Source organism: Notolepis coatsorum, assembly GCF_963971535.1.
Source record: "Notolepis coatsorum genome assembly, chromosome: 6".
NCBI classification, from domain to species: Eukaryota; Metazoa; Chordata; class Actinopteri; order Aulopiformes; family Paralepididae; genus Notolepis; species Notolepis coatsorum.
Window position 1 is genome coordinate 97,876,254 of NC_140170.1, and position 12,096 is coordinate 97,888,349.

The 12,096-nt window shown below is 49.4% G+C and overlaps 1 protein-coding gene across 1 annotated transcript in view; it reads left to right on the forward strand.

Annotated features, from left to right (window-relative positions):
• The window catches only part of cacna2d2a (calcium channel, voltage-dependent, alpha 2/delta subunit 2a), a gene marked incomplete at its 5' end in the record, with an annotated part of 125,353 nt that overhangs the window by 83,715 nt on the left and 29,542 nt on the right, over positions 1 to 12,096 (forward strand). The window contains 4 exons of the mRNA XM_084315695.1: positions 422 to 498; positions 4,303 to 4,363; positions 5,780 to 5,877; positions 6,773 to 6,863. Of these exons, the coding sequence (XP_084171821.1) occupies positions 422 to 498; positions 4,303 to 4,363; positions 5,780 to 5,877; positions 6,773 to 6,863 (327 nt within the window). The remainder of the gene's footprint in view (positions 1 to 421; positions 499 to 4,302; positions 4,364 to 5,779; positions 5,878 to 6,772; positions 6,864 to 12,096) is intronic.

The following is a 12,096-nucleotide window of genomic DNA, read 5'->3' on the forward strand; positions in this document are numbered from 1 at the left end:
ATAGGGGTGTAACGATCTCAATACTGAATCGAACATTTTGGAAAGAATGTACGTTCAATAAGGTGAATCAAAATGTAAGACAGGACCATTCTCCTTCACTCTGGTGGCACCATATGGCTACTGCATGAGTTTAAGGCTAATCTTCATAGTTTACGAATTTGAATGAAAGCTGGTGTAGTATATACAGCACGTGTGTATAATATATATGTAATTAGAGACTACATTTTAACGCATAATGCAAAGAATCAAGTTTCAAGTTTTTCCAAGTTTGTTTATTATTTGTCACAACAAAATACAGAATACTTTATGATGAAATGCTTGTTTCTGTATCGAATGAAACGCGTGCATCATTACACCCCTGCTGTGGTCTCTGTGTTGAGTGCAACCTGACGTGCTGTGTCTGCCCCGGCTACCACCACAGTCTAGGTCTGGTGCTGCCCACATACAGTGAGAACCACATCAAAGCTAACCTGAGCGACCAGATCCTGCAGGTGCAGTGTAAGTACCCGGGGGGGAGACACCCCGACACAACCAAGGCTCTCTCTCTCTCTCTCTCTCTCTCTCTCTCTCTCTCTCTCTCTCTCTCTCTCTCTCTCTCTCTCTCTCTCTCTCTCTCTCTCTCTCTCTCTCTCTCTCTCTCTCTCTCTCTCTCTCTCTCTCTCTCTCTCTCTCTCTCTCTCTCTCTCTCCTCTCTCTCTCTCTCTCTCTCACTCTCTCTCTCACTCTCCCTCTACAACTCTTCCTCTCTCACCCAAATATGACCTTTCAATCCCAGCCTCATTCAGTCTCTCTCGTCCTGGCTCTACGAGCGCCACCGCACTAGGAAGTATCCGATCCAAGAGGAGCCTTCTAGGCCCCCTTCTCTTCCTCTACCCCCCTCCCCCTCCCTCTCTCTCTCTCTCTCTCTCTCTCTGGTCCGTTGACACCACTTGGGAGTTTTCCCAGACTCCTCTATACTGCCCCCCCCACCACCCCCCCTCCCCTACCCCTCTCTTCTTCTCCTTCTTTTATTCCTTCCCTCCTGTCGTCATGCTGTGCTGTATATCCTCTGGGGGATTGTTTTTTTTTTCTTCACATCTGCTGAAGAAAAAAAAACAAAGGAAAAAAAAACGACACCCCGGAAGTGACAGAAAGGTGAAAGCTGTGTTTTTTACTGTGTGTGTAACTGAAGGTGAAAATAATGGTGACCTTTTGTGCTATTATTTTTTTTGCCGGAACAAAAAAAATGCTCTCGCCTCTTCTCCTCCATACCCAAAGTAATGATTCTGAAGCATCTGTGTGTGTATGTGTGTGAGTGTGTGTGTTGGACGTTTTTTTATTATTATTTTAGTTCATGTTGGGGCGGGGGGGGGGGGGGGGGGGTAGGGGGGGTGAAAACATGCATGTTTTTCACTCCTTTTAATAGTTTCTACATTTTTCTTTAGTCACTGTTTGTTGTTCTGTGATTAATTTATCTATTTACTTTTGGATTGCCTTTGTTGTATCTCTTTGTTTCATTTTGTTCTCAGCTTTGGAATCATTCAGTGAGATAAACTCCCACGCGACCCCCGGGTCCGAAGTGACGTGGGAGTTTGGGGTCTCTGTGTGGGGGGACACACACCTGTGTGGTGCTGTCTCTCTCATTCTCTCTCTCTCCAGACCTCTGCTGCTCAATTTTTTCTTCTTCTTCTTTTTCTCCTTCTTGTGTTTTATATGGTTTGGGTTTTGGGGTTCATCCATCGGTCAACTTTTTTTTCTCTTATTTTCTGTTTCCTTTTCATTTCCTTTTCCCGGACTTTCTTTTGAGTCTTCCGTTTCCTCCATTCATTTGATTGCTGGTTTTGCTCTCACTAGTAAGACATCTGCTCTTTCATTTTCCTCTGGTTTTGCTCTCACCAGTAAGACGTCTTGTCTCTTTCATTTTCCTCTTTTTTTTCTCTCGTCGAAAATGTTTTCTTTTCTCTCTTTTTTTGGAGAAAACAATATTTTTATTCAAACAAAGTCATTGAATAAAATATTGTCTGTGATCCCCCCCTCCTCCTCCTCCTCCTCCTCCTCCTCCTTCCTTCCCACCCGACTCCCCCCCCCCCCCCCCCCCTGTTTCTTTTTCTTGCTCCTTCTCTGATGGATCCACACAGTGTCATACACCAAGGGCAAGTATACACCATAATGGTCCCCCCCCCCACCCTCTTACTCGCTGTACCTCCTGTTGCCTCCTCCCACACCCCCTCGTTCTGAACCTCCTTCCCCTCCTGCTGCGCCCCCCCTCACCCTCACCTGTCCTAGCCTGCTTGCCTCTGTCTTGCCTCCTCCTTCTCTTCCTCCTTCTCTTCCTCCTCCTTCTCCTCCTTCTTCTTCTTCTTTTCTTCTCTCCTCCTCCTCCTCACTCTCCACCAACCCCACCCCCGCTGCAGCTCAGATCTCACATCTCTCTCACGGTGTGGCTCCAACTTCCAGTCCTCCAACCTCACACCACCCACCCTCTCCGCTGCTCCTACAGTCACACTGTGCTGCGTATGTAGAACACCAGAGGAGGACAGATCACATGTCCCCCTCTCCTTCCCTCTAACTGTGGATAGCTCCAGTGGGCAGTTCTGCTCTCTCTCTCTATTCTCTCTTTCTATTTCTCCTTTAATCGTTCTCTCTCTCTCTCTCTCTCTCTCTCTCTCTCTCTCTCTCGTTTCTTCCTATCACTCTTGTGTCTCTGTCGCTCTTTCTTTCTTTTAGTCTTTCTTCCTCCCTGTTGCTGTCTTACAGTGTCATGTAGCTAAGATATGTCTGAACTGATTATAACTCTAGTGTATATGATTTGAGGGATCATATTTTTTTTATATGTGTATAATAAGAACAGTCCCCCTGCTCAGAGATAATAGCAATAACCAGGAGCAACTGAGCTGTAAAATCAAGGGCTAATAATATGTATCACTCTTAACGTATTCATAGTAGGTTAAATACACAAGTACACAATCTCATAGAGCAGTTGCTAACTTTATGTAATCATAGTATTCCATTACAAAATCATCACAGACACAACAAGTGATCAAATAACTTGATCAAATAAAAAAAGTTGATTATCATTAAACAACCATGACCAATGAGCTGTGTTCGTGGCATTGGCACCCTATTGGTAGGAATGAGAATACTAAGTATTAGCACAAAATGGCTAGAATAAAGTAATTCATAGCAGAGTATTTTCAGGATCTGTATTATTTAGTGTAAACAACGCAATATGACTTAGTTTGTTAACCCTGATTAAAGAAATGAATGAAAGACTCCTATCTCATGTAAACCTCAGCCATCGTAGCTGAATTGGACTGCCGGCTGTCTCTGCAGGGCCCAGTGACGTCCTTCCCGCCAGGGTCCTCTCCGGTTGTCGGGTGTAGCGGAGTGTAACCCCCTGTCTCTCCATCAGCTTGTCTTCCTCCACCAGTCTCACCCCTCAGACTGCCTGGGGCTTGGCCCAAACCCGCTTCCTCAACAGAACCGCGACCCGGATGTGCACGGCATTGTGGGCGGAACACTACCTGGGCACTCTATTGTAGATGACAAAAGTATTCGTAGCGTTTTTTATTATTATTTTTTTCTACAATTCGAAGTGAACAAAACGTGAAAGAGTGTGTTAGATTTGGCAGGAGACTAGTAGTGTCTTGTTTAGGTGGATTCATAAGTTGCCCCTTGATATGCCCTTCACAATGCAATGCATCTCCTCCTCATTATGCGTCTCTCTGCGCCCTCTCCCACGCCAGTCTGAGGGGTGACCACTCTCCATCAGGACCCCCCACCCCTGCGCCACCTACCTCCCCCCTCCCCCCCTGCAATAGTTGGCCATGTTGATGCCTGCCTGAAAGAAAATTCAACAGATGAATAAAAGCACTGGTTGTGTGGGTAAACCTGTCCGAGAACTCGCTTCCTGACGTCACGTAACGTCTGGCAAAGTCAGTTCTCCGACATCCAAAGTACATGAGATTGAAAAAAAAACAATAATAATAATAATGAAATAGCGATTGTTGGATGATGAATAAACAAAACAAAAAAAACAGAAAGAAATAGAGTGCTGGTAAAGCAGTGTTCCATTGAGCGTCAGGTCTGCATTCGTCGAGGCACCATATTGGCTAACGCTGGTGTTCCCCTCATGATTTCCTCAGTGTGGCTATGGTAAACCTTTCTGCGTGTGTCCCCCCCCCCCCCTCCTTGCACCTCTGAAGAACAGCTGCTGTTTTTAATACCCCCACCCTTCCTCCTCCTTCCTTCCCCTACAACCCCCACCCCACCGCTGCTCTGCTCGCGGCTCTTCCTGGATAATCTTCGCCCTTTCTGTTGCAGATTTTGAATCTCTGCTGCCAAACAGTTTTGAGTCTGAAGGACATGTGTTCATAGCTCCCAGGTAGCTGTGTGTGTGTGAACGCCTGCTGTTCCCTCCAACCGTTTCCTCTTGACGGTGTTCACTGTTGTGGTTTTTTTTGTCTCCCCCTTCCTCTCTACGTCGCTTTCTCCCCCCACCCCCCGTCAGATTGATTTCTAACACGACACGTTTGTGTGTATTCATCGTTTCCTCATCATGAGTTTCACCTTTCGTCTTGCAAGGTTTCTGAAATTGTAATGTTGAGTTTTTTCTTTTTGTGTGTGTGTGTGTGTGTGTGCTGTTATTTTTATAAGTGGTTGCTGGTTTTCATCCATTTTCCATTTTTTTTATTCTCCATTTCTAGCGCTTGGTTTCTTCCAGCGAGGAGCGTGGCAACACGTGTGTTACAACGCCCTTTAACGACAACAAAACAAAGATAGAATTCATCTTAACTCCCATTATTTGGAATCTACTGTAGTATATCCCCCCCCCCCCTCCCTCAAGCTAACCCTACCATACCACAAAATATATATACCTTCTTCAATCCTAAGCACATTGTCTATGGCATGTGAAGTTCCTTCTGCATGGTGCTACGGTGGTGCAGCATGTTTTCATTTGTACACATGTACTGGTTAACCCTTCAAAAAAAGTGTCATGGTATTTGCCAAGAAAGTGTCATGGTATTTGCCAAGAAAGTGTCATGGTATTTCCAAAAAGGTATCATGAAAATACCATGATATTACCATTGGTATCATGGTTTAAATTGGATTATACCATGGTATTATTTAAGTATTATTTAAGGCAGTGTACAACAGAAATTACCATCAAAACCATGATACTTTTTTGTAAAGGAGTGTTCACTTGAGAATGAAACGGTTACTGCACTACATACAGTAGGCTACATCTCAAAGATAGGATGTCGTGCGGGGAGAAAGAGGACAAATGAAATCCTCTTTGCGTGGTTTCTTTTGGTTCTCAACCCCTCGCGGACCTCAAGCAGCGGCCCCTCGTTCTGAATAACTGACAGAACTCACTCCGTCACCGTGTGACCTGTGCTGTGTTCAGCAGCCCTGTCCATTTGTCACTGATGACAGCCAGCCTCGTCAGCACGTCGGTGTATACGCTCTCAGGATATGCATGCAGCGCGCATGCATGAGGCTTTGAGTGACGCGCCCACACATGGGCTCAGGCACCTGAAAAAAAAACATTATTCTATCCCCCCCTTGCATAGAGGATAGACGAGGCAAGAGGGAAAGTAAACATTCTGTGTTGTGTTTGTGTGTGTGTGTGTGTGTGTGTGTGTGTGTGTGTGTGTGTGTGTGTGTGTGTGTGTGTGTGTGTGTGTGTGTGTGTGTGTGTGTGTGTGTGTGTGTGTGTGTGTGTGTGTGTGTGTGTGTGTGTGTGTGTGTTTTCACGTCCTTGCCCCGGGGGCTAAAAATTACTTGTGGGTGTCCTCAGGGAATACTGCAATGATCTGGAGCTGTCCAACAACAACACAGAGTTCCTGCTGAACTTCATTGCCCTCATGGAGAAGGTGACGCCCGACTCCAAACAATGTGAGTTTAAGTCCCTCCGTATGGTCTTACGGCCTGTGGAACCGGAGAGGTTAATTATGCGCGTGATCAGATAATCTTGGTTGATCCGGATTTATTGTTAAAATGTGGTAAATCGAATACAAGTTAGTTTAGGAGTTTTGGTAGAGGACTTGACTTTCTCTGGCCAAGAGAATTTGGGTCAAGCTCCCTCCCTCTTTGTGGGGCGGTTAGCACTGTCGCCTCACAGCTAGAAGGTCCTGGGTGGAGTTTGCATGTTCTCCCAGTGTTTGCGTGGGTTTCCTCTGGGTACTCCAGTTTCCTCCCACACCATAAAGACATGCATGTTAGGCAGGGACTACAGATGAAAACTAGCTCATTAGCTAATTCTATATGCCCACTTTCCCACTGTATTGTTACTTCATTCTAACTAGTGTAGATAATTGTATGTGTGTGTAATTCCTTGTATGTGAAAAGCATACTTGGCAATAAAGACCTTTCTGATTCTGATTCTGATTCTGATAATTCTGTCACATTTACATTGATGTGGAAACTGAATATGTTGATTAATGTGCACTGTCCCTGGGTAAAACATTTAAATAAATAAATAAATAAATAATAAATAAACTTTGTCAGGTCACCTTATAAACTTATCTGAGACAAAGAAAGGGGGCGGGACAGGATGACCAGATGATAGGGGAGGCGAGGCGATGGGAGGGGAGGGGAGGGGTATTGTGTGTATAGTATTGTGATATATATGTGAGAATATGGGAATAGTAAATCAAATAAATCTGTTGTTTCTGTGTTCCTTTTAAAGCACATTTCCCATCATGTTCTGTGACTGGATGTTCTGTTTGTGTGACTGATGCGTTTGCCCCTTCCTTCCTTCATTATCATATCTACTGTGTTCATTGTCCAGGTGACAATCTGCTCCTTCATAACCTGATCCTGGACACCGGCATCATCCGTCAGCTGGTGGAAAAGGTGTGGAAGACTAAAGACTTGAATACGTGAGTACAGTACGAGTAAGAAGGAGTGGTTTCCCAACCAGGTGACTTTGTGATGGGTTTAAATAATCCCAAGACCAAGTGAACCTTTAAAGCTGCTGTAGGTGAGTGAGTTTACCTGCCCAGCAGAAATACACCAAGCTCTGCATCACATTTGAAGCCCATGTACGACACACGCAACAAAGGTTCTCCACAGACTCCCAGAGGCATCAGCAGCTTTAAGCTGAATAAAAAACAATTGGGCTGTCAAAGTTAGCGAGTTAACCCTTTCACTACCACACTACCAAATGGTTAACCCTTTCACTGCGACAATACAGAAGGTTCTGTATCGTAACGGCTCTCGCTCGGCGTCACTCACGCACTGTACCTCGCTTGTGCACGCGCACTGAATAAAATTCCACAATGTACCTTTATCCCAATACCTTTATCCCTCATCAGCTTACCTTCATAAGCAGGTGTGTGGCCACCTACTCGCCTCCTTCTTCGCTTTTAACACAAGGAAGTGCCTTCGGAGATCCCCACTTGACATGTTGCTAGTTGAAGAAAGTTGAGACGTGTTTACATTGTGCTTATTTTTTTCTTCTCTCATAACTATTCAAAAAGGAAAATCTAAGTCATAATGTCTACCTCGGAGAGTAGACCCACTCTTCACCAGCGGTTCTCCATTCCCGCCTCTGTCGTGCGCGCTGGTGCGGGGCTGCTGCCACTTTCGTGGTTGCCAGCCCAGCCCAGGAGACAGCCGATGGGTAGTTTGCCTCTCCGAGGAGCCGGTGCATCGGTGCCGCCGCCCCGGCGGTGGCCTGATCCCGACTCTGGTTCCGGGGAATCGTCCGTTCGTGAGCGGCCGGTTCCTTTGGTTCCGGAGGATTTGCGACGCAAACTTTTCGCGTCTGCCCGTTCACGTCGCAAAATGGTGTCCTGCAGGCGCGAACGGCCTGGGTTTGGGGAATTGCTGGAGACCAGCGAGGATGCGTCGGTCTCTGCATGCCCGATGGAAACTGAGGATTACATGGAAGAGTCGGACGGATTCTTGTTTGAAGGCCCTGTGGAGACGAGTATCCCTCCTGTCCAGGTAACACTGGAGGGGGGAGAAATGTCTCCTTGGGGCGCCTTGTTCGAGGATGTCGGGGAACCACCTCGGCCTCATCGGCAGGATGCCCTGCTATCAGCCACATCAGACTGTGGCTCCTCAACCGGTCGAAGCCTGCTGCATGTGAGGGATGCGGGTTCGGTGGAGGAAGGTCAGCAGGGGGAACTGCAGGCTTTGTTCCCCGAGCTCATGGTGGTAGCTGCCGCTGCAAACGGCGTGCCGCTGCCGCAGCCATTGCCTGCTCCTGCCCCCGATGATCTCATAGGTCATCTCTGGCAGCGTCGCCCGGTGAAAGGGGTGGACGTTGTCTACCCATTTTTCCCCTCAATGGGGGCCTATGTTCGTCGGGGCCAGGTGGTGTCTCACATCATGGGACTTACCCCCGCCTACGTACCAGTTATGCGGGTGGCGGGGTTGGTCAAAGGTATGAGAGAGGGCGTGCCACGGCTTGATAGGCCGATGGCCGCTCTCCTCTGTCCGGATGTGGTGTGGGAGCCGTTATGCAAGCCGGTTCTCCAAGGAAAATCGGCTAGGCGATTGGCATATTGGGGTGACCAGTCATTTGTCGCTGGTACACAGTCGCTGGCTGCTGCTTCTAACATCGCGCAGCTGGCTAGATTTGTATTGGGGATAATGATGGGCGGCACGGATCTGACCGAGGTGCAACGCGATCAGATCATCCAGGCGGCAGGAGCTGTACTGCATCTTACCCAGGTGCAGGCCATAGCCTCTGGGAAAGTGCGCGCCCTGGCTACCCTGATCCAGCGCCACCTTTGGCTGGAGCAGGCTCGAGTGCCAGAGAAGAAGAGAGCCCCTCTTCTGACGGCCAACCTCTCCGATGCTGGACTATTCGGGAAGGCCCTGCAGCTGATGACCTCAACGTGCAGAGAGATGGCAGAGGAGAGATCCGTTCTCCAACCCCATTTTCCGCCTCCCGTCCTTGCCGGTGGAGTCAGAAGGCTTCCACGACGTCGAGCTCCCTCCGCCGTGCCTACCACTGCCTCCGCCGCCACTGCTGGCCCGTCCAAGAAGGCCAGGAGGAGAGACGGTGATTCTGCTGCCGCCGGCCCATCCACGACCGGAGGAGACGGTAGGGAACGACGAGACCAGCAGCCGATTAACTACCGTCCCTCCGGGGCTTCTCGGGGTGGCAAAACCCGAGCGGCTCGAGGCAGCAGACGCCGCTGAGTGACTTTTTCCCCCTGTGGTCCCCTCTATACCCTCCCCGGCCCTCACGATAATTTTGTGCCTAAATAAATAAAAAAGTCCTCTTAAAGGGGGACTGTATTATTTGGCCAAACAAACTGTGTGTTTCTTCAACAATACATATGATGAGGTTGCGAAATGTGAATCTGCATTGTTACATTGAGGGATGAGTCACGTTCGTGTTATGAGATTAAGCAAGGTCTGCAAGCATACACTCAGTCATAGAAAGGTTCTATCTTAGCCTGACGCTCCACATGCAGGTAGAAGCTGGTTGTATGATCTGTTGCTTAAGCAAAGTAATGTTGATCCACAACACTGTTGTGTTAGTTGCAGTAATACTCGTATACACACGTTCCACGGCCTAGCCGTTATACTCTCTGTCAGTGTTTTTTCTATGTACAACATAGAAAGCGGGTGTAGGATTCACACACACACGACTTGGTTTTGTTCACAGTCTGTGGGTAGCGGGCATTGTATTAGCTTACGCTAGACATTAGCGTTCTACCAAAGGTCTCAAAATGCTACAGTTGTTATTGTGTGTAGGGAAAAAGGTTTTTTTGTGAGGGGGTGCCGAATAAACCCCTCCTTCCCACTTGATTGGTCAAGGGGGTTTTTCTCATTTCCTGTTGAGCCAGTCAGGGCCGAGCCGTTCAACGACTTGGCGGGGGAGGGGGGGGGGGAGGGTTGTCCTGACACGGCTCCTATTACAAACAGGAGTCATGTCCGGGGTTTCCCCCGTCATAGCATATACGTTGCTATGACGACGGCTTCCGTGAGTTAGATCTTTACAGATCTTTAGTCTGTGGTGTTAAAGTGTCGGGTTAGAGCGTAGGGCTTACGGGTCTGCTACACTCGATTTTATGTGTAAACTTGAGTCAGTTGGTCACGTGACTCACAGTTGACATGTCTTTTTCATACTACGACTCATGTGGGAAGGCTTTCTGGGGAATTTCGGTCTAAACCCTCTAAGTAAGGGGTGACTGGATGTAAACATGTAAACAGTTTTTACTCCCGGCTGTGCAGCCTGGGTTTTATGCTGTTGATGCTTCTTTCTTTGTTATTAAAAAGAGTTGGGGTTAGGAAGCATCACACCCCTCTTGTCGTTCCCCTGGGCGCCTTGGGGATTCAATGAAAGGTCTAAATAGCCTGTTTATTGATGTGGATATGCCCGACGCACACATAGTGCTAGCTCGGGGTGTTCTGTTGAACATCAAGCAACTGACTGGCGCGCCTTGGTTGCTTGGGGTTAAAACAGCGTTTTTATAAAGCAACTGGGATGGGGGTTTTTCCTCTTCCGACGGCCTATGTTGGTTGTCGACGGATTCTCGTTCATATCGGGGGATGGTGACGGAATGGATCTGAACATACGTAGAAGGGTCTCACACACTGGGGGTGGGCCACCGGGCGCGGTTCGCACCGAACGTCTGGGTGGCGCCTTCTTTTCATGTTTAGGATCAACACGCATATCTGCCCCTTCTCCTGGAGTTGGCATGTCGGCGTGGTTAGGGCACGGGACTGGTTCTGATCACGCTGGTCCGGATCAGTTAAACCCGTTGTCCGCCGGGGATGCAGATCTGCTGTTCTGGTACCCTGAGGGACTTGGGCTTTTTCCAGGGGGAGAAATGCCAGGTCGGTCCGGGTGTCACAGGGTTAGGCGCTATGGAGACCCTTGTGGGTACATAGTACTCTGCACTGTCGTAATGGCTTACGGCCGTGCCAACCTGTACACGCCCGATCTCGTCAGATCTCGGCCGCTACGCAGGTTGGTCTTGGTTAGTACTTGGTTGGGAGACCTCCTGGGAATACCAAGTACGGGGTGCTTGGGGCTGGTTCTCCATTCTTTTCGCTCTTCTCTTACGCATGGCGAAGAGGGGCCTGTTGGGGTGGTCTTTGACCTCCTCGGGGGACCCTGTGCTCCCCGTATCGCCGGGCCCGGTCCGAAGTAATGTTTCGTCGACCCGTAGGCCTGGGATAACCCTGTTGGAAACTAAAACACTTGTACTGCGGTAGTGCCCGCAGGTAAGTTTTGGAGTTTTTTCTTGAGGGGTTATGGGACCAACCACCGCATAGGGTAACGTCTGGGTGGTTGGTTCTCTGGTGTGTTGGTGCAGTGTCAACTCCCGGGTTGCCCGGTTGAGTGTGCCCCTGCACGTTCATGACGTCTGCCAATCGTGTCAGCCTTCGCTGCCTCATTGAGGGAGGCTTTGTCATGGTGGTCAACAACGCCAGCATACGCCCCTTCCGCCGGGGCGGCTGTTTCAGCTGACCCCTCTGGCGCCTGTCTCGTCCGCAGTACTCCAGGCTCGGGTTACAGCCTGTTGCCTGGTTTTTCCCCGGTGCGCTGCCTGCTTCCGTGGTAAGCCTTTGGTTCTTACGGCCATGCTGGCTGCCTGTACTGCAGGGTCAGTGTGCCAGGCGGTGTGCTATTGGGGGGACAGGGCCCGCTCTTGTGAGGGGCCTTTGTCCGAATACGCTGGCGATGTGGGGGGCGGGGTCACTAGGTGACCACCTGGTGGGGTCTTGATGCTGGCATCATGGACTTCTCCGGGCCCCTGTTTTCCAGGGGGTCCAGTCCCTTTGGTGGGTCTGGGTCTTCCTTCGCGCTCCGCTGCTACGGCCTTGCCACAAGGTTGGGTTTGCTCTTGACCCCGTGATTTCTGGGGGCAGTAACGAGGTCGTTCCTTCCTTCCGGTCGTCCCGGGTGGCATGCGGGTTGTGCGTGTGGGTAGTCGTGGGGTCAGGCCACGGTCTGCTCACCCTGTGCGTTGAGTTGCTTGAGTGCCTCTTCGCACGGTCGGGTCCGTCGCCCTCCCGTGATCCCCCAATAGGGGGGGTGCCCTCCATTAGGGGGGGTCGGGGGGGCTCAGTCCTCCCTGATCTGATGGTTGTGGGGGGCCTCAGCGGGGTATATTTGTCGGCCGATGGCTCTCGCTCGGCCTC